The sequence below is a fragment of the Elephas maximus genome, chromosome X (assembly GCF_024166365.1).
Source record: "Elephas maximus indicus isolate mEleMax1 chromosome X, mEleMax1 primary haplotype, whole genome shotgun sequence".
NCBI classification, from domain to species: domain Eukaryota; kingdom Metazoa; phylum Chordata; class Mammalia; order Proboscidea; family Elephantidae; genus Elephas; species Elephas maximus.
The window spans coordinates 160,579,234-160,600,739 of NC_064846.1; the positions used below are offsets into that span (position 1 = coordinate 160,579,234).

A 21,506-nucleotide genomic window follows, 5' to 3' on the forward strand; every position below is an offset into this window, starting at 1 on the left:
GAACCCTTGGGTTAAAGTGACATTTTTACTTTCAGATAGTAGTTGGGATTGGGGCTAGGAGTTCCATCATGGTTAGCTCACTCATGACACATCAGACCAAAAAGATCAGACAATGGCTGCTGGCCCTCAAATTGTCTTATATACTCTTCAGCTCATCTTGGGATGATGTGATATAAATACTACCTTGACTTGTCTTTTCCCAGGATGAAGTTTTTCCAAACAGTACATTTATAAGCACATATATTACCTATGTAAATCTCTTTTTACATCGTTAGGGCTAGGGTGAGTGTGCAGATGTCTCAATCTAAGTGTTATCTTCCACTACATTGACTCGGTACTACATGGCATATATAGTCACTCCTATGCGTTTAGAATATTTCTGCAGCTTGTTTTCATTGGCTGTATTTCTTGCCTGTCCAATTACAGAAAGCCAAGATGAATTTGATCAGTATATCAACCACCTGCTGCAAAGCACATCTTTGAAGTGCTATCTGCCCCCTCTTTGTAAGAAGACAGAAGACCACCATGTTTTCAGTGCTGTCCATTCCACTCGGGATATACTTTCTGTCGTGGCAAAAGCAAAGGGTTTGGAAATTCCGTGTATGTTATTAACTCTTTTCTGCCTATTAAATTAATATCTTTTATCAAAGTAATACACAGACATAATTTAAAAAATCAGAGAGTCCTAAATGATAACAAAATGCAGGTGCTTCCAGCCTCACCCCTTCCCACTCCCCCAGGCCTCCTACTTAGAGACAGCAACTGTCAACATTTTTAGTTGTTTTTCTGGTATTTACGTATCTCCATTTTTCCAAAATAATATGTTTATACTGCTGTCTTGTGATGCATTGATTTTATTCTGTATCTATTGATTTTCTATTATGTGAATAAGGATTTAGCTGTCTTACATCATCACTCCTCCCTACCAATGTAGTTTTATTAAAAGTTTAGCTAAATCAATGTTCATCTTTATAATATTATGCAAATATTACTTCCAACTGAGCATTACAGTGTGCTGATTATATTGCCATTTTTACTTTTTGTTTTTCTAAAGTTAATAGTTGCCTTGTCTTTTCATTTGCTTTGTTTTCTTGCCACATCTTCCATTGACCTCGCAATACAAATTTCCACAAGGTCTGCCATATCAGCGAATCTCTGGGGTCCACTATTTTTCTTAAGAGTCCATGAGTCTTCTGTCTGGGCTGATTGCACACTAGGCATCTTGAATATGTGTCATCCTGAGACTTCTCTTTACTGTCATCTTGGGATTTCCTTTGCTTATTTCTTCAGTTGGATTCCCTGTTTCCTGAATCACTTGTCTTCCCCTTTCTCAATTTATTCCTTTGCTTTGGTAGAGCACATTCTAGAATAGTTCCAATAGGTTAAAAAAAAGAAAAGTAGAAGATAAAGAGGGCATGGTGATGACAGTCCTTCAGCTTGGTCATTTCTGAAGTTAACTGCCCCTTCTGGCTTGGTTGCCCTCCATCTCTGGTATGTAGTTTTTGTCCTGGGACCTTCCTTCATGATCATTCTGGAGAGTTCCTTTACTTGTCTCCTGGGTTGGCTCTCCAGGTTTCTGTATCTCAGCTCTTCCACTTCTTGCTTTACTGTCTTATTCCATACCTGCTCCTCAGAAGATCTCTCTTGATTCTTTTGTTTTTCAGTTGTTCCCATGGCTTTGCCAACTAAAGTCCTGAGTACCCATCGTAAATCACTGAATCTTGTTGATTCTCCTCAGCCACTCCTAAAAAAGGTAAAATATTTGAATAGCTAAAAAATATAAAATGTTCTACACTGGTGCTTTTAATCCCAAGAACTTTTATAAATAGTTGAACTCAAAAGAAAGAATCGTATTTCTTGATATCCAGGACTTGGAGAGTTAGAAGCTCTGGGTTTTGAGGTAAACCCAACCACTTAGTCTTTGGGAATCTCATTTGTGTCAGTGTGTACATTGAATGTGATGCGATCATTTATATTTTGTGTGTAGGAAAAGGCTACTGACTTTCTGCCTGTTCATCAGAACCCGTGTAACACAAGAGGGAATAAACTAGCTCCCTGCCTAACCCAACCGTATATCTGTGCTGGCTGGCCCCGGGGGATGGCTTGCAAAGCAGGCTCTGGGGCTTTGTTCCTTATGCTCTTAATGTGGGGGAAAAAAAGGTATAAGGTTCTTCAGGAGAATAAAATACCAAGGTGTTCTCCATTGACTCCCATAATTTATTATTTTATCCATAAGTCTCTTCTGATTTTATTTAACATAAATAGAAAAATCCAGTTTCTGTTGGAGAATATTTCAACCTAACCTCAATTTTAGGTTGTTTCAAACCCACACACATTATTTTTTTTGGCTTGTTTTATTTTCCAAAACATGTTTTATTGAAGTATAGCATATATACAGAAGACTGCCTAAAGCAGAGGAGTACAGCTCAGTGAGTGATCACCATGCCAATGGCCATGTGTGAATTACTGCCCTTTGCGCCTTCCCAATCTCTCCCTCCCCCTAAACGTAACTGCTTGCATGCTTTCTAACCCCCACAAGTTAGTTTTTGAGCTTTGCATAAATAAAACTCACACGTTTTAACCTGTTCACTCGGATCTCTTGCCAACATTGACCAATGCAGTGACTCAGTGATCAAAAATGGTAAAAGCATACAAAAAAAAAGGTGCCGAAGATCCACCGGAGCACTAGAGCCCAGCACAGTCAGCGTGGGGGCTCACTTCTGTATCTTCTGAAAAGCCCACATGTTAGTTTCACCCTTCTCCCCTCCTTTTGGACTTTTGTATGGCCAGGCTCCTGAAGGTGATTTCCAGTGGCCTCGAGATGACCGTGGTGATGTGGACTGCGAGAAGCTGGTTGAGCATCTGAAAGACTGTTCAAACCTACAGGACCAAGCAGACATCTTGTATATTCTTTATGTAATAAAGTAAGTCTGTGGTCTCCACTAAGTTGAGCCCTCTCTGTTCTTCTCAGTTCTTTTTGCTTGCCTTCTTGGCCTTCCACCAATCCTGGGCCATGCCTGTATTCACCCAATTGCCCAGGGTCACTGTGATGAGACTTCCCTCCCCTTCTCTGCTACTCAGTGCTGGCCTCCCAGGGCAAGAAGGCTGGAAGAGTCCAGAATTTCACAGTTCCCTGATGTTAGGCTTCTGTCTCAAATAGATGTAGGGCTGCCTGGGTAAGACCTCACCTTCTCTTGACCATTAGCAGCACTTGGCGGAGCGCACAGCAATTCCCCTCCCTACAGGTCTGTTCTGTTGAAAGAATCTAGCCTCTCAACTGTCCTCAGCGCCATATTTCTGAATTTTTCTACCTCTTAACAGGGGCCCCAGCTGGGACACAAATCTCTCTGGACAGCACGGGGTCACTGTTCACAACCTCCTCAGCGATCTGTATAAGAAAGCCGGCTTGAACCAAGAGTGGGGTTTGATTCGCTACATCTCGGGCCTGCTCAGAAAGAAAGTGGAGGTCCTGGCAGAGGTCAGAGCCACTGTACTGGGCTTGTCCCCTGGTCCTCCCTTTAGCCCTCTTTCACCTCCAGTCTTCCTGTTATTTGTAAAGGAAAACAGTCATTTCACACCTAGATGAAGCAGGGCCTCCTCCCTGACCTCCCACTGGCCTTGGGAGATGAGGGAAGAATGTTCCTTCTTAGTGACAGGAAGAGGTTTACCGAGATATACAAGGAGGGTGCTCTGTGCCCTGGCATCCTCTTAAACAGAGCACGCTTATTTTTGCACATGCAAAGACCATTAATATTTACTACCCCGGGCACTGCAAATTCCAGAACCATCTTCTAAGACAGCAAAGTAAGATTAAATTCTGTTTAGTGTTATGGTAAGGTGATGGTATTTATTGTGGGTGAATAATTGGGAAACCAGCAATTTAGGACTCTAATGCGGTCATTAACCCTTACCGCCAGTATCTCATGGTGGTCCAGCCCTCCTGGTTGAGTATCAGGGCGGCCTGTGTGTTTGCATTGAATGCCTCCTCACTAGGGGCTAGGCGTTGGCCCACACAGCAGAGACACACAGACCACTGGGACCCAACCCTGCCTTGAGTTGCTCAGCCTGGGGTCTGAGCATGAAGTTTCCAAATACCTTGCAACATGAGTCGTAAGGTTCGTCACGGTACCTTTCTGATCTCACTGGCAGTAACCCTCCTGGGTCTCCCCGCCCCCACCCCCCTTGTCCCAAATGCATAGGCCTGCACGGACCTGCTGTCACACCAGAAGCAGCTCACGGTGGGCCTGCCCCCCGAGCCCCGGGAGAAGACCATCTCTGCGTAAGTCCCCAGGGCCCAGACTGGTAGAAGAGCCGTGGGGGAAACGCCATTGTTAGCTGTCCTTCAGGAGGGGGGTTCCGAAAGATACGTTGTCACTTGGGAGTTTCTCCTGAGGAAAACAGGGCTCTTCCACGGAGGTTGGAAATCCTGGTGGCGCAGTGGTTAAGTGCTACCACTGCTAACCAAAAGGTTGGCAGTTTGAATCCACCGGGTGCTCCTTGGAAACTCTGTGGGGCAGTTCTACTCTGTCCTGTAGGGTCGCTATGAGTCTGAATTGACTCGACAGCAATGGGTTTGGCTTTTTAGTTTTCCATGGAAGTTGAGGAGTCATGCTCCTGGGCAGCTTCTCTGTGTTTGTGACCCGCTGCTCCCTCCTAGGCCCCTCCCCCCAGAGGAGCTCACAAAACTCATCTATGAAGCCAGCGGGCAAGACATCAGCATCGCCGTCCTCACCCAGGTCAGGGGCTGGCGGGGGAAGGCAGGCTGCGCTCCTCTCCCAGAGGCCGTCCTCGGTCTCTGAGGCTCTGTCCCTGCCCTGTGTCTGCATCAGGAAATTGTGGTTTACCTGGCCATGTATGTCAGGGCCCAGCCCAGCCTCTTTGTGGAGATGCTCCGACTCCGGATTGGGCTGATCATCCAGGTGATGGCCACAGAGCTGGCACGGAGCCTGAACTGCTCAGGTGAGATCCAGGGGCTCTGGCAGCTTCTGCACGCACCCCACCCTGCCACCCCTCAATGCTAAGCCATCTTGTCAGCATGTGGTCTCTGCTGGGATGGCACGCCTGCTCAGATATTTTTGAACTTGGGCTTGAAAGCTTTGGATATGCTCATACTTGATGAGGTTCCGCCATTCCAGTGTGACTCCCGCCAAGCCCTCCAGTGCAGCGGGTTTAGTCTCCTGAGTCAGGGAAAGCGAGGCCCTAGTGATGTTTATCGTTGGAACCTCAGCAGCGACACTGACTCTTCTTTCCTACCCCTGACCTCCAAGCTCCTGCCGGTATTTCTTCACTCTCAGATGCTATCCCATCCCCCATTTAATAACATGTTCACTGGGAGAAGACCACTGATTTATATATATATACCAGTCGCAAGATGCATCCCAGCGTTGGAGATCTTTACAATGTGAAAAGTCACGTGATTTACAACAGCAGCGTTAGAACTATTCCTAGACCTACCACAGCGCCCTTTGTCACCCCTCCAGGACCACCCAACTCTGCCGTCACCTGTCACCAGCCCTGTGTCTGGGACACTCAAAACACATTTTCTTTTAGGAGAAGAAGCTTCTGAAAGTTTGATGAACCTCAGCCCTTTTGATATGAAGAATCTCCTGCACCATATTCTCAGTGGAAAAGAGTTTGGTGTTGAAAGGAGCAGTAAGTAAATGAACAGTTTCACTGGGAGGGGACCAGGGATTGACAACTGACCCCACCCAGCATCACCCCAAACTACCTCATTTGTATGCAAATCGTGTCAATAATAGAGATTTGGGATGGACTGTATGAAGTTAAGATTCCTATTTTAACAAGAGTCCCTGGGGGGTACAAATGGTTAAGCACTCTACTACTAGCCTAAAGGTTAGTGGTTCAAACCCACCCAGAGGTGCCTCAGAAGACAGGCCTGGTGATCTGCTTCTGAAAGGTCACATTCTTAAAAACCCTATGGAGCAGTCCTACTCTGCACACATGGGGTCACCATGAGTCAGAATCAGTTCAACAGCAACTAACAACAACTTTAACAAGGGAGTCCCTGGGTGGTGCAAATGGTTAAACACTTGGCTGCTTTTGAAAAGGTTGGCACTTTGAGTTCACCCAGAGGCACCTCAGAAGAAAGGCCTGGCAATCTCCTTCCAAAAAATCAGCCATTGAAAACCCTGTGGAGTACAGTTCTACTCTGATACACATGGGTTCAACATGAGTTGGGATCAGCTCAACAGCGGCTGGTACTGGTGCTTTTAACAAGATCGACAGAGCCCAAGGCTCAAGCTTCTGCAGTAGGTCTCTGTGGCACCCTCATAGGTTCCCTGGGAGAACGTGTCTTCACGTTGCAGCTGTAGGTGGACGTGGTGTACACAGGTCTACCCGCTCACACTCCTGGACAAGTGGTAGGAGGGTGTGAGGTTAGGAGGGCTAGGATGAAAGGGCTATCTTAAAGTCACCATTTGATTTGGGTGAAAGCTCTCAACCAGACCCTGCGGCCCTTCCTAGGGCTGGAGAAAAGTCCTCTAGAGCCTCGCAGCGCCACCTCCTGAGTGTGTTTGCGTCAGCCCTGCCCTGCTCACTGTGTTTCTCCCTGGACCAGACCCTCCTTTGCAGCGCTAGAAAACAATTGCCCTGGCTCTGGTGGGATTCGGTTCACAAATGCTCCCTAATTACAATTGAAGCAATTATGATTTCTCCTCCTCAGAATAAAGTGAAATGATTTGCAGACACAGTTCTGAATTTATTTCATCAAGCCCAAAAAACGAGCCGTGGGCTGTCATTCTTTTCATTTAATAAGAAGTACATTGGGTACTCTGTATTTTTCCCCAAATGCATGCCAGACGGCAAACAAAGGCTGCACCGAGCAGTCAGATGTGTTTTGATGGCTTTTCTCCTCTCCTGAAGGAGTGCCCAAGCTCCTTGTCCAAAAGTCATTCTCAGTGATTTCAAAGGCACCATCCTTGAAATACAGAGATCCAAGATAAATACTGAATGTGCTCTACCTGCCGGCATCATTGCATACATGGTCGGACATAGAGAATTACTAAGAGATTGCTATTAGTGGGAAGCTGTCGATGCTTATGAAGCTGAGAGAGCAATGTCACTTGAAAACTATAGATATGTCTTCTGGGATAGAACATCATTTGTTAATTGTCCTTTGTAATTGTTCAATTTTTCTAAATCAGCAAGTGCAAGAGGCTTAGAATTTTGATTAAGTCCTGAGATGTTGGAGAGAAATATTTCCCACACAGGCTGCCCAGCAGACCCGCGCCTCCCCCCTGCTTTGAAGACCCTTCTGGCTCTGTTTCCCCCTCCCGCTTTCCCTCTTCCCCCTCCGCTCCTCACTGCTCTCCTTTGTGGCCTCCGCCCTCTCTGCTGTCCCTTCAGTGCTGTGTTCCCTGGGGGCCCTCCAGGGTGTCCCCATCCACCTCTACTCCCCCCACCAGTGTCCCCCACTCCTGTGCCTCAGTGGTACGTTGGGTGAGGGAGCGGGGTGCACAGGGGCTGCTGCCCAAGGAAGGGACCTTGGAGCTGGGCCCCTGGCAGGAGAGGACTTCGCAGGCAATGAGGAGCAGGCAGGGGAACAGGCAGGGTGGACGAGAGCAGCATGTGTAAATGCCCAGTGCAGTGCAGCTGGCCTGGGGGCTAGGAGCTGAGGGAGCAGGGGCTGAGTGATGGGAGGCTTTGCAGGGTGCTGTGAGGATTGTCTGGGCTGTATCCTGAAGACAGACCTAGGCCTCGAAGGATTCTGAGTGGGCAGTGACACAAGGATCACTGCGGCCACAGTGCGGGGCATGGGCTGGGCTGGTGACAGGAGAGCGCCGAGGTTGGCTGGGGCAGTCCGTCAGAAGTGAGGTGATGGTGGCCTGGCCTAGCGGGTCAGCCTCCTGCCCCTCTGTAGCTGACGCTTCTTTCTGTTGCTGCTCCTCAGGGAAATCACGGCTTCTCTGGCCTCCAGCCCTTGTCACGCTTGCTCTCTCAGCTGCTCTTTCCAGCCCCGAGGCCCCTCCACTTTCTTTCCCTCAGGAAGTCTCTCCTGAGTCCCAGGTCCTGGCAGGCCCACTGCTGTGCCCCGCCCCAGCACTGACTCTGCTAGTGCTGCCCTGCTCATGGTGTGGCTTACTCACTGCGGCCCCAAGGCCCAGACCACCTGGCCCAGGCGCACCCCAGGATTGCTCAGCAGTGGCCACAGACACCCAAGTTGTGAACCCCTTTAATGAGTGCACAGCAGTTTTGTAATTTTCCCGAGGATAACCAGCATCCCTCGGGTCACACAGGCCTAAGGTCAGAGCCCGGCAGGGTCAGCTGTGGGCCCTACATTTTATTCTCGACAAACTCTTTAGAAAAATCAAAATACAGTGGTGTATATAAATTGAAAAAAAAAATTTTTTTTGTATTATTGACCACTCCTGACATTAAATGCCGTGAGGTCATTAAACATGAGGTGATAGACTATTTAATGCTATGGAAAGACATTCATGGTATTCTAAGTGTGAAAAGGCAGATTACAGGAATTATACACACACACACATATAAAGTTGCAAACTTAGACATGGTCATAGAAGGCACAACTGGAAAGGCAGCGACTAAAGTACCCACAGATGTTAGCTGTAGGTGGTGTTAACCGGCCTTCTTAATTGGTTCGTCTCTATTTCTACAAGGAAGGTGCGATTTTGGATAAGGAAAAAATTATTTTTAAATAATATATCCAGCCCAGTAACAGCTTTATGTCCATTGGGTGCTTTTTCTTCCCTTTGATTTTTTTCCTTGGGTTGCTGTCGAGAATATACACAGCAAAACATAAAATTCAACAGTTTCTACATGTCCCATTTGGTGACACCGATTACATTCTTCCAGTTGCCCAACCATTCTCACCCTCCTTTTCTGAATTGTTGCTCTCTTATTAACATAAACTCACTGCTTCCTAAGGTTCCTTTCTGATCTTTCGAGTTGCTATTGTCAATTTGATCCCATATAGATATTTTTTTTAAAAAAAGAGTACAATGCTCAAGGCAGCCATTCTTTGTTAACCATTGGGTGTTTTTGGCGTGCCACTTCAGTGATGTTTGTTCTTTCTTCCCTGTGTCCAAGAGGCCCACACTGAGCCCAGCCTGTGGAGCAGGCACAGTTCTAGGTGCTGGAAACCCAGCACTGCCAGGGCCCATGAGGCCCTTCTCAAAGGGAGTTGATCATCAATGGGGGAGACACAAGTAAAAGCAAGCCCGTTGCCAGCGTGCGTTTCCTCCATCAGGGTGGGAACTATCGTTTCTAAGAACTCTGTGTGTGTGTGTGTGTGTGTGTGTGTGTGTGTGTGTTTTCCCTCCAGTGCGACCTATCCACTCCGCCACATCCAGCCCTGCCATCTCCATCCATGAGGTGGGACACACTGGAGTCACCAAAACCGAGAGGAGTGGCATTAACAGGCTGAGGAGCGAGATGAAACAGGTAAGGAGATCCCCTCGGTGGCAGCAGCTTGGGGAAAGAAGTGGTGTTCCTACCTGGGCTCACCGTAGAAAGGGACAGAAACCCAGGGCATGCAGGACCCTGTGGAGGCCACAAGGTCCTTTCTGTCCTGGGATCCACACAGACCCCTGTGCCCAGCTCTCCCAGGGCCCCTCCCGTGCACCCACACACACTCACCCTGAACTAATGAGGCACGGAAATGTTCTGGAAGACGCCCTTCTCCGTGTGTGTCTCTGTCCCCCAGAGCCGCTCTGTCAAGTGGGCCACAGCCGTTTAAAAAGTAGTCGTTCAAAACGGATCAGGCTCATCTCTCCATCCGATGTGTCCTTCCAGTGAAATAGCAATAGAACAGCACGCTCGCACACCTGTCCTCCCCCGTCCACAGAGCTGCTTCTTGTCTGTCTTTACTCACCTTTATGTAATTCACGGTAATGGTCCTTTGGAACTGACCCCACCAGACTGCAGCCAGCATCTTTTCAGTCCTAGTGGGCCAGGCAGTATGCTGGGGCAGGACAGTGTTTATCAAACTTTGACCATGATCCACAGTAAAGAGATGTGTTTTCCCTGTTTTGAGCAGGACCTGCAGTGAGAAATGCACTCCGATTTTCTTTTCTGTTTCAAAAGCGGTCAAGATGACCCACTAGAGTGAGCCCACGACTGCCGGTGGGTCCCCCCGCCTTGCTGCTTAACAGCACTGCACTGGGATCTAGAGGGGGACAGAAGTAGCAGGGTGCTCTGTCTTGAGAGCTGGCTTTTGTTGATTTCCTGATGTATTCTTACTTGCAGATGACTAGGCGATTTAGTGCTGATGAACAGGTGAACCATCTTTGCCTTGTCTGATCCTTTGCGGTGGGCACTTCACGTTCTTTCCAGCTTGAATGTGGAGAGCGAGGCTGTGCGGACAAGCGGTGTGGATGCATGTGGGGTGGAGGTGTGGGATAGGTAGCCCCTGGACTCAAAAGCAGGAGAAATGACCTGGCCCCAGGCCCTTAAAAAAATGATCAAACTCCAGTTTTATGGGATACTTGGTGAAAGGGTCCTGGACTGGTCCTGGGTCCCTGCTCAAAAAAACCAGTAAAAAAAAAAAAAAAAAAAAAAGGCCAGTTGCTACAGAGTCAACTCCAACTTACGACAACCCGATGTGTCAAAGTAGAACCAAGCTGCATACGGTTTTCAGTGGTTGATTTTTCAGATGTAGATTGCCAGGCCTTTCTTCCAAGGCACCTCTGGGTGGACTTGAACCTCCAACTTTACTGTTAGCAGCCAAGCAGCTTGCACCACCCAGGGACCCTCCGCGTCTTGTTCAAACAGAAAGAAAGAAAGAATCAGGAAAAAGTAAAAGTAAAATGTGGCCGTCGATTACATCAGCAGAAAAGAATACTGCTATTCTTCCTAAGGAGCCCTGCTCAGCTGCTAACCAAACCCACCCAGAGGCCCTGTGGGAAGAAGACCTGGTGATCTGCTTCCATAAAGATTACAGCCTAGAAAACCTTTTGGGGTAGTTCCACCCTCACATGGGATCACCATGAGTCGGAATCTACTGGACAGCACAAAACTAAAAACATTCTTCTCCCTGATCACTTAGGATTTCAACCGGGAAGGAAAAAAAGTACATGGGCCGTTCCTTTATACCACCCTGTGGCCTACTTCCTCCTTTGTCACAAAACTTGGAGTCACGTTTCTCCTGAGCTAATGGCTCTGTCACTGAGCATGCATAGAGGAAATGGATAATGTCCACATGGCATCTACGCATTGTTGGGAGTGAAACATAACTTGATCTCTCATTCCAATTTCTCCTTCTCCCAAGTCAGGAACCCACTTTCAGAACGTGTCCCTTTGCTGGCCACTCGGTGGCACCCTCCCTCCGGTCACCCTCATACCAATGGCTGGCAGTTGGTGAAGAGAGGCGATTCCTTCCACCTCCATTTACATGCTGCCCTTGCACATTATGGGGACTAAAGAGTCACCTTTTTTCCATGTGGATTTAGAGTCAGTCAGCCAGGAGAAGTTTTGTATTGGGCCATGTGCAGCAAGGAAATGTATTACCTGTTCAAAATGTAATAGGTGCCATGGCATTTTAAATTCCTCTTCAGTTTTTCAAGAACATTCTGTGTGCATCTGTGTGCGCTCATACACTATGCCCATGCAAGTGAAGGTACCTTCTAGATTCTTAGGTGAGGAAGTATTTGTTTGGCCAAAAGCCATCAGCCTGATTTTAGTCATTCATTTAACAAATGAATAGTCATTGAAGGCCTGTCGTGGATATTTTGTTGGTCTCTGTAGATTTTCATAGCTCAGAACAGAAAGGATTATCATTTCATGGTGTGGCTTTGGAAAATCAATTGTGTCCTAATTTGATTAGCACCCTCCATCTATGACTACACCTGGTGATGTTTAATATTAGAAGAAAGACCATTTGCCAAGTTCTCTGTTGAGTTAATACCCATAGCCCTGCTACCGGGTGGCTTCTGGGGTGGGAGTTTGCGTGTGGTGACGAGGAGAATGAGGACTTCTCTACTCCCACCTTCTGGCTCCTTCTGTCCTGGGGGGATTCTGATGCTGCTCTGCCTTTTTCTTTGCTTGCTTCCTGGTGTCCTTGTACCTGGTTGAATTGACTCTTTTTGTTTTGTAGTTCTTTTCTGTGGGCCAGGCCGTGTCAAGCAGTGCACATTCCTCCAAGTCTGTGGTAAACCATGCGGCGACCCCTGAGGTCCTCATGCCTCCTTGTCTGTAGTGCCTGGAGCCTCTTGTTGCCTTTCTGTTACTCCCACCTCCTCCTTAACTTCCCAAGATTTGAGCAGGGGTTAAGTGTTTTCATTTGACACTGACAGCCTCCCCAGCCTGAAAGTTTGAGAAACATCTAGAAGGCTGAAAGGTCTTGAGCTGAGCATTGTTTTCTGTTTGGAGCCAAGTCTCAGTTCTCTGCTTCTACTCCTCAGAGGGACGTGGAAGAGTGCTCTCCTCACCAGTTCCTGGAAGCTTCCAGAACTTCAGGGCCTTGCTTCCAGTGCCTTGTGTGGTGAATGATTTCCCTATTTGCTGCCTAGCACCTGGCCCTCAGAATGGCCTTCCTGGTATAGGGCCCTGGATCAAGTAGAACACCAGGAAATCAGTATCCTAATTGCAGAGGCGAGCCTGACTCTCCTGAAACTAGGAGAAAGTCAGCTGAGTCATTGAGGGACGTGGCTTACATGACTTTTATTTGTATCTAGTTGCCGTATTTAAATAGCAGTAATGAGCCCAATGAAATAACCCAGCTTAACTGCCTTTTCAAAATAAGATCCGAGGCAAGAAAAATGAGCATGTGGAGATGAGCCCTGTCTCCATGCTCTGCAGCGGGTTTAAGATTGGGGCGTCCTTTTCACACCTCTCAATTTGATGTTATGCATTTAGAAATGAAAGTACCCAGTAGTCCAGCACCAAGGGGATGTCTCAGGATGAAGGTGTCATCTTCCTGCCCTGGAGGAGGGGGGTGTGACAGAAAGCAGCCCAGGACCCCCCATTCTGGCCTGGCCTCCAGGCCCCCTGGAGACTTTCCAGCTGCCTCCACAACCGTGTCCCCCCTGCCAGCTCTGACAGGCAGGCCCAGAGGAGGCAGGAAGATGACACCCTGGGCCCTTGTTTCTGGAGAACACGGTTCCCAGCCCAAGGCAGCCGCTGCCCTGAGTCAAGGGAAAGCCGAGAACAGGACAAGGAGAAAGTGGACTTGACCCGGATGGGGGAAGGAGACCGTTCTCTCTGAATCCTCCCTGTGGAAGGCAGATTTGAAGCCTTTTCTTTTGCCTTTGGCTCCAGACCCTCCCCCGCTCCCCGTATTAGGTGTTGCATTCTCTGTGGCACCTGCCCTGTGGGGGGAGGTGACTGTCCCTTCTCTGTGAGACTGCAGAAATAGAGTGGACAGTTTGGCATTTGTCTCCCTGTAAGGTGGGTGCCTCAGAAGGCCACTGCTCTGAGGGCCAGCATCCCTCCCGCAGCTCTCCTGCCACGATGGAGGGGCTCCAGGCACTGAGCCCTTAGAGGTTAGCCCTGGTCATAATAGCCAGCCCTTAATGAGCCCTCACCACCAGCCAGCATAGCTCCTGGGTTTTACCGATCTCAACCCAGTGAGTGCTCCCTGACTGCTCTCTGCAGAAGGGCTTCCTGTGTCCCCACTTTCAGATAAGACCAAGGTCCGATGGACGGATGGAGGTGAGGACTGACAGCTGGGATTAGGGGATGGCCGTCTCCCTCCAGCACCCACCCCCCACTATACCAGCCTCCTCCCTGTGGGCTCAGGGTTCTTGGAGGGTATGGTACCTCTTTGGGGCTGGGCAGAGTGCTTGGAAGGGATGCATCACCAAACCAGTGAAGGAAAGAGTTAGAATGGCTTTCAGAAATGTGCCAGGCTGAATCAAGGAGTTGCATCTGGGCAGGTGGCATTCTGGTGGTGGTGGGAGTAAGCTGAGTCTTCCTCCTCAATGGGGAGCGCTCAGCAGGTGCCCGGTGTCACTGTGAGGAACCTGAGGGCCACATGCTGTCTTGTCTTGCAGAGGTCCAGCACCCCATCCTCGCCCACAGGCACATCATCGTCAGACTCAGGAGGGCATCACATCGGCTGGGGGGAGCGGCAGGGCCAGTGGCTGCGCAGGAGGCGGCTGGATGGGGCCATTAACAGGGTCCCTGTGGGATTCTACCAGAAGGTTTGGAAGATCCTCCAGAAGGTGAGCTTGGCCCCTGGACCGTGTTCCGCAGGCATTGGTGCTGTGAGACACACGCTCCCAGGGAATGGGTGGTCACCCCTTCCTCCCTTCGTGAGGCACAGTGGCACCTGCAAGTGTTATGTACCACGTGGCTATAGAACAGGCAAAGCGGGCAGTCCCCATGCTTAGGTAGCTCACAGCTTAGTTCAGGGGCAGGATCATTCTGTGCTGTGGGGGGCTGTCCTGTGCGCTCTAGGATGTTTACCAGCCTCCCTGGCCTCCACCCATGAGATGCCAGTAGCACCCTCCCCCGAGTTGTGACAGACAAAATGTCTCCAGACATGGCCAAGTATTCTCTGGGGGGAAAACGGCCCCCGTGGAGAAGCTCTGGCTCAGTTGAAGAGAGAGGCCCAGCACTCCTGAACCACAGCAGGTAAGACAAGGTGACAGCCAGGTTGTATAGGACCAAATTTGACATACTTAGGAATACAGAAAAGCCAGGAGACACACAAGAATTGAAGGAGGCCAGGAAGGCATTGGGCGAAAGCACTGTGATATAAAGACCTAGAGTAGCCCCCAGGCCCTGGCCCTGAAACGCCAGGTCAGGAGGGACCAGGATCGGGTCAGATCCCAGCCTCTGGCATGTTTGGTTGTGGTGTCCAGCATCAAGCAGACCCCACCAGGCCCCTCCTCTCTGCAGGACGCTGTGGGAAAGGCCTGAGGCACATAGAGTTGGAATTTTCTAGTCCTGAGCTGCCAGGTGTCCTGGGCCCCTCTGCTGCCCCGCCCGGAGGACAGGAATCCCCAGACCCCATTCCCTCTGTGGTTGCCATCTACCTGGGGGCTCTTCAGGTACCAGCAGAGGCTATTACTGGAAACAGGGTCGGGTGTACAGACACAGGCTATGTCATGCATGTTTGGACAGTGCAGAGCCCGTCTGCACACCCATCGCCAAGGCAGGGGTGGAGTGGGAAGATGGCAGCCCAAGTCCTCCGTGCCCCAGGCTGTCTCCTTCCGAGACCAGCCCGGAGTATGCGTGTGTCTCCTGAGGCCCACGCCACAGCTGCTCTTCCCTCTGGCAGGCAGGGACAGCCTGTCTCGGGCAAAAGCTGCTATGCAGACCACAAACCAGTGGCAGGACTGAATTTTTTCCCTAAACTAATTTTTGAGCTCATTTCCCAGTAGAAGAGGAGGGAGAAGCAATCCCAGACAAGCAGCCTGCAAACCCCTTCCTGAAGCCTCACGGGCTTCACAGCCCCAACGCCACCAGCCCGTGTGGTTTCTGAGCAGGGCCCTGGGCCCGCTATAGAGGTGCTGGCTTCTGCCCATGGAGGCACCAAAGTCCTTCTCATGGGGTCCCCACGTCAGAGCAGAGCCTACAGGGGCTTCTGGGTTCCTGTCCTCTGCCTCAGGAGGCATTTGCAGCTGTTCAAGTGAAAGGGCAAAGTTGTCACTGTGTCCTCAGCCCCTCTGGAGGCAAAGGCAGTGCCACTGCTCCCAGCCAGGGCCTTGATTTAGGATCAGATTAATTAGACGGAACAAGCTGTTCCTAGAAAATCTCCCCATTCTTCCCGGGGCATCACACATTTCCACCCGGACTTCCCCTGGCTCCCTACCAAGAAGCTTTTATTGTGAAGAGGCAGCATTTTTTGGTGAGCCGCCATTGATATTTATACCCACGAGCGTGCGTGCGTGTGCACGTCTGTTCATGTGCCTGAGCCCTTGGTGATCGGTGCTCATTATAGAAATCTCAAAAATAGATGCTTGCAAAGGCACGGGGCGTCACTTCACCAGCAGGAGCCACGAAACCCTCCCTTTATTACAGTACCAAAGGGGGCCTCTCAGATGCCAGTCCCAGGTGCCAAGTTCAGTACGGAGCAAGCGAGCCTCAACAGAGGACTCAGCAGCTCCCTAGGGCATTGTTCCTGCAAGATCTGAAACATGCTTGCTGTTTTCCCTAGAATTGTTCCATCGAAAACACAGCCTGTGGGCTGTGAGAACAAGCTGTCTAAAAATAACTCTGGTAGTCTGGCGTGTTGCAGCCCTTGTGCAAGTTTCCAGGGCAGAACGACTCGAGGTGTGCGTGCGTGTGTGCGCAGTCACACACGTGCACTTATTAATCATGTCCTGGAATATGACAGAAATGCTGTGTGTGTTCTGCCTGCAGTGCCATGGTCTCTCCATTGATGGTTATGTCCTCCCCTCCTCAGCGACGCGAGAGGTACGATGGGGAAAACCCAAATGCTGGCTCTGCCGCTGCTTCCCACAAGCGCTTTCTCTCACGGGCTCTAGACAGGCGATCCGCAGGTCTGGTCTTGTTAGCCATTTTACCCTCATATTTTGCCAGGCTTCTTCCCCATTTTGATGCGTGTCACCTTGCCCTCAGAGACAGCAATCCTTGGCCACAAGATCCTGAGATTTGCCTCTGTAGGCACAGACCCCATAAACTAAAACCAAACCTGTTGCCATCAAGTCGATTCTGACCCATAGCAACCCTGTAGGACAGAGTAGAACTGCCCCATAGGGTTTCCAAGAAGTGGCTGGTGGATTCGGTTGGCAGGCGAGTGCTTAACCACTGAGCAACCCACATTAAGAGAAATAAGGAGAGCCCCGTGCTGCACGAGCCAGAGCTGCAGTCTGCCTCCCCTGGCCCCTTTTCATCAGCTGAAAACAACGATCTTCCTTGGCTTATTGGCCCCTAGTCTTTCTTTTCAAAATGGATGGTTTTGTTTTTACCCTGTCCAAGGCACCATGTTATATGCCATGAGGAATAATGAAGGAGAGAGAGACATGGCCCCTACCCACAGGAGGTCCCAGTCAAGTGGGCAGGATGAGAAGGATGGGGACTGTGGCTCCCAGGGGAGGGCTGTGTGCCTGGCATCCCCAGGAGTCCTGCTGGCACAGTCAGGAGGGGCCAGAAAGGAGGCAGCATTGAGCTGAGCCCTCGGCACTGTGCCCTGCACGGGGTAGAGGGCTGTTTCTGTGCCCGCCTCACTCCTGGCTGCTGCTGGTCCCTTTGGCAGATGACCCCGCATGAAATAAAGTTCGCTGTCCACGTGGAGTCAGTGCTGAACCGCGTGCCCCAGCCAGAGTATCGGCAGTTGCTGGTGGAAGCGATCTTGGTGCTGACGCTGCTCTCTGACACAGAGATGAACAGCCTCGGGGGCATCATCCACGTGGACCAGATCGTGCAAACGGCCAATCAGCTGTTCCTGCAGGACCAGGTGGGTGTCTCGCAGCTGGCCAGCCAGGCCAGGTAGCCAGGGTGGCCAGCATTCATCTCTGCTGAAATTGGAGATTCTGCATCCAATAGAAAAGAATAGACTTGAACAAAGAAAATGTTGTCACAGATGGTGCAAAAATGTCAACCATGTGGTTGAGAAAATGGCACGGTGACCACTTGGGAAATCTCAGGACTTTGGGAGGTGGGCAGGCCTGCTGCCATGTAGGTTTTACTCCAAACAGCACCACTTGCAACGTCCGTGGCCCTGGATAAGTCACTGCCCTGCACCCACAGTCCCCTCTTCACAGAGAGGCTGTATCTGGAAAACATGGTCGCATGCCAGAGCAGAAGCAGGCCATCCCCCAGTGGCCCCGGCTGCCCTGGTACAGAGCTGGGCACTCCTCACCATGAGCAGGGGCATGCCCAAGGCAGCAGCAGACTGGGGGCCTCTCGAATCCCGAGCCTAGCCCCGTGCCTGCCCATGGGACCGCCCTCCAACATGCACAGTCCCTGACAGGAGAGACGCTGTCCTCTGCTCATTCATCTCCCTCTGCTCTTTCCTGCTGCAGATGGCCATTGGTGCCCTGGACACCCTGGAGAAAGACCAAGCCACAGGGGTTTGCCACTTCTTTTATGACAGTGCTCCCAGTGGGGCCTACGGGACAATGACCTACCTAACAAAAGCAGTAGCCTCGCACTTGCAGGAGTTGCTGCCCAACTCCGGCTGCCAGATGCAATAGGCTCTTGGCTGTAAGTGGGACTGTGCTCTGAATCTGTCCCTTGTCCCCTAGCCTCAATGGGAACCCTCTTCTATTCCCCAAGACTCCCTATGTGGTTGCAAATGCATGTCTCATCAGAAAGATCCCCAGGGAGGAGACGGAGCCCCCGACCTGAAGCCAATGTACGTTCCAGCCACAGATGAAGCAAGCTGATGTTGCCTGTGCTCACCCAGGAATGCCACGGGATCATTTCCTCGGCTCATTTTGCTGGAGCTGTGTCACAGCATCTGGTCTCATAGACTCTGAGGAGGAATTGGAAATTGGTCTCTTTCGAGTGCAGAGTGAATTGAGAAGGCAGCTTTAATTGGCACTCACAGAGTTCCAGAAATAGGTCCGATGAGCTAGTGACACATCTTGAAGATGGAAAGATCCTTCAAGCAGCAGTAGCTAGACAAGCAGACCTTGACAAGGGGAACACCTTGACAGGATGCATTCTGTCTGGACCAAACCGTTTACCAAATACACTTCTATCTTTCTGTGGAATTTTGGTTTTGTTGTGCCTTGCTTTCTCTCTTAGCCTCTTGTTTTATTGGCATGGCTGTCTTTTCAAGTACCATAATTCTCTATCACCAAGATTTAGAAAGTTGCTCCCAGTTAAAATTTGGTTGATGGTATTCAAGGATTTTATCCTGACAGCCCATGAAAGAGGGGTTTCTCTTGTCTTATCAAAAATCCCACAGCTTCTAGAATCCAGCAAAAAAAAAAAAAAAGGGAAGGTGAAGCTCCAACTCTTGTAATAGCTAGGTAAACTACTGTTTTTAGGACTGGCACAGACGAGGGTGTTCTCTTGAGAGGCCTGCACTGGTGATTTGTATGAGGGACCAGACTCACTACCTAGCTGCTCGCTGCCCTCCAGGCGGGCCACCCAGCCCCCAGTGCAGTGTGACCACCTGGCAGGCAAGCCAGTACTTCTTCCCTATTCTCTGGGTGAACCCATCATGTGAGTCATCAGGTGCCAGGAAAATTAGGGGTGTATTCCCACAGAAACAATGCTTCCCTGTTATAAATAGAGCCAGGCTGGGAACTCGAGACCTTTCTGCAGAAGCACTTTCAAGGCACGCAGGTAGGTGTGGTCGGAGGTATCGATTGTAGTGTATCAGGGGCAAGTCTTGCTAAGGTCCTGGTGAATGGAGTTTCGTTCTAGGCACTGTCTTATCTTGGGGGGAAAAAGGTTTCCGCAAATCAGTGAGCCTTGAAGGACAATTATTCCCCTTGTAGCCAAATGGGGAACTCTGGTAGGGAGTGATGCGGAAGAGTCCTGGTGACTCTGCCTCTGAAACGGAAATGTGGCTATTGGGCTGTTTCCTCAGCACTTGACATGGAGGTAGAGAAGAGAAGGTGCTCTAGTGGCTTTGAGGTGACATCGCTGTACCAGTGCCCTGAGTCAGGATGCCACACTGATGGTCACTCTTGAAGGAGAGGTGAGCAGGTGGCCTTGCGCTCCTGACACCTCAGTCAGGAGCCTCTCTTCAGTCTAAGCCGTGCTGCCCCTGGGAGGGACCACCTGGAACACCATCCCCGTGCACTTATCTGGGCTTGGTGTACAGGCCCTGTTCACAGGGGGCCACAATCCTTTATCTCCTGTCTCTTCGAAACCACAGTCCTTTTCTTGCTAAGGTACAGAGTGGTTTCATATCCCTGAAACCTCTATCAACTTCGGACATAATGGACTTCAGCCTCTCTGCTTTCTTCCTTCCCTCTCTCCCCACACTCCCCTTTCCTATTGGTGTTGGTACGTAAAACCTTTCTCCTCAGATTACTAGATCGTTCCTTCATTCTTTAACATATCTCGAACTCTGTGTGTCAGGTGTGGGAGTACAAAGATAAATAAGACGGGACTCAGCCCTCAAGGGCTTCCCCCCAGTGAGGGTGGCTGACCTGGGAAGATGACCATACTTCAGTGGGATGGGGCACTATCAGAGGGATGGGCTGGGCGGGCCAGGCAGGGGGGCTCTTCCCCCGCAGAGCACTTGCATTTGCGGCCGATTGCAGTGAGCAAGCAGCGCCTGGCACAGGCCTAACTTCCGGCCTCCCCTCAACCTTCCTGTTGCTCCCGTCCCAGGAGAGGTGAAGATCCTCAGGCAGTGTGGTGGCTCCTGTGAGACGGTGGCTTCCCCTTTACAGCCTGGGTTTCTTCCGTTTGCCGCTGAGGGTCCACGGGTCACAACCACCTGGTTCCCTAGGAGCATTTTCATAGCTTTTTTTTTTCTTTTTTGGTGTCCTGATCAAGAGTCACGTCCTCCCCAACAGACTCCCTGGAGGGTCATTTCAGACACAGATAATGTAAGAAGGGCACACACTGCAAGTGCTGGTGGCTTCTTGGGAGAAAAGTCGAGAGGTAGCAGCCTCCCAAGTGAGCCAGGTGCTAATTGAAAACAGTCACCTGCCTGTGGATGAGGCGAAAGACAGAGATGTGGCGCTGGGCTCCCCAGCCGGGAAGCAGCTGGCAGAGGAGTCATAATGAGCAATTCAGCCGAGCCTTCCAGTCTCTCCTTTGAAACCTCTTTAAAATGAAATCCTGAAATAGTATTGCATTTCCACAGGCAGCTAGCTGGCAGCTTCAAAGACAGAACAGGCTTCTGAGGCTTGATCCCTTCAGCGAGCAGCTGAGGCTCTTGCTGCTAAGAGGCAACGCTGGGTGAGGGGCTGGAGGAGGCTGGGACACCCTCCCCTCACAGCCAAGAAGCCCATGTTGACCTTTGCTGGGACTGAAGGGTTAGAATGTTCTGTCTTGAGGACAAGCCCGCTGAGCTAGGAACAAACATTTCCTGTAACATCTTCCCTTGAAAAGCAGTTGGCCGCCCCACCCATGGCTCTCGCTGCTCTGCCGAGCATTCCAGGGAAAGATTCCTTCTCTGAGCCAGACAGCCTTCCATCCGGACCCACACTAGCAGCTCTCTGGCCTTGGGCGAGTCGCATAACCTCGTTGGGCCTCAATTTGCTCATCTGCAAATGTGCAAGAGGCATACAGACTACCCCTGGACAAAGAGCCCCCAACTCACCCGCCTCTGCCAGTGGGGTGGGGGGGGTCCTGCTCACAGGAAGCTAGATATGCCCAGTGGTGTCCCTGGGGCTGGGCAAGGAGGAGGAAGAGAAGGGTGCCTGGTGTCTCCTGGGATCGGTGTCAGGAAGTCAGTTAGAGATTCTTCAGCTCTTCTAAGGTGTGAATGAAGGAGAGATTATGCATTAACCGCCTGGATTTAAAAAAAAAAAAAAAAACCACTGTCCTCGAGTGGATCCTGACTCGTAGCGACCCTACAGAGAGAGATAAATGCTCCCTATGTAAAAAAAAGAAGAAAAAAACAAAAAGAAATCAGGAGGCAAGAGAAGCAGTTTGTCAGTTGATTGATGCCATTTATTTCTGGACAAGAAGACAGGAGGTGT

The 21,506-nt window shown here is 50.3% G+C and overlaps 1 protein-coding gene across 10 annotated transcripts in view; it reads left to right on the plus strand.

Moving 5' to 3' along the window:
* PHKA2 (phosphorylase kinase regulatory subunit alpha 2) overlaps window positions 1-18,599 on the plus strand; it is a 76,164-nt gene extending 57,565 nt beyond the window's left edge. For 7 of the 10 annotated variants that reach the window (XM_049873420.1, XM_049873428.1, XM_049873425.1 and 4 more), the window contains 15 exons: window positions 427-600; window positions 1,665-1,753; window positions 2,791-2,924; window positions 3,322-3,478; window positions 4,200-4,279; window positions 4,658-4,736; window positions 4,830-4,959; window positions 5,551-5,652; window positions 9,305-9,423; window positions 10,228-10,257; window positions 12,074-12,127; window positions 13,971-14,141; window positions 16,288-16,341; window positions 17,144-17,344; window positions 17,913-18,599. In XM_049873420.1, coding sequence (XP_049729377.1) covers window positions 427-600; window positions 1,665-1,753; window positions 2,791-2,924; window positions 3,322-3,478; window positions 4,200-4,279; window positions 4,658-4,736; window positions 4,830-4,959; window positions 5,551-5,652; window positions 9,305-9,423; window positions 10,228-10,257; window positions 12,074-12,127; window positions 13,971-14,141; window positions 16,288-16,341; window positions 17,144-17,344; window positions 17,913-18,083 — 1,745 coding nt within the window. In that variant the 3' untranslated portion in view covers window positions 18,084-18,599. Of the gene's footprint in view, window positions 1-426; window positions 601-1,664; window positions 1,754-2,790; window positions 2,925-3,321; window positions 3,479-4,199; window positions 4,280-4,657; window positions 4,737-4,829; window positions 4,960-5,550; window positions 5,653-9,304; window positions 9,424-10,018; window positions 10,105-10,227; window positions 10,258-12,073; window positions 12,128-13,970; window positions 14,142-16,287; window positions 16,342-17,143; window positions 17,345-17,912 lie in introns of those variants that run through there. The other 3 variants (XM_049873426.1, XM_049873427.1, XM_049873429.1) reach the window with 3 other exon arrangements.
* The last annotated feature ends 2,907 nt before the right edge of the window (window positions 18,600-21,506 follow it).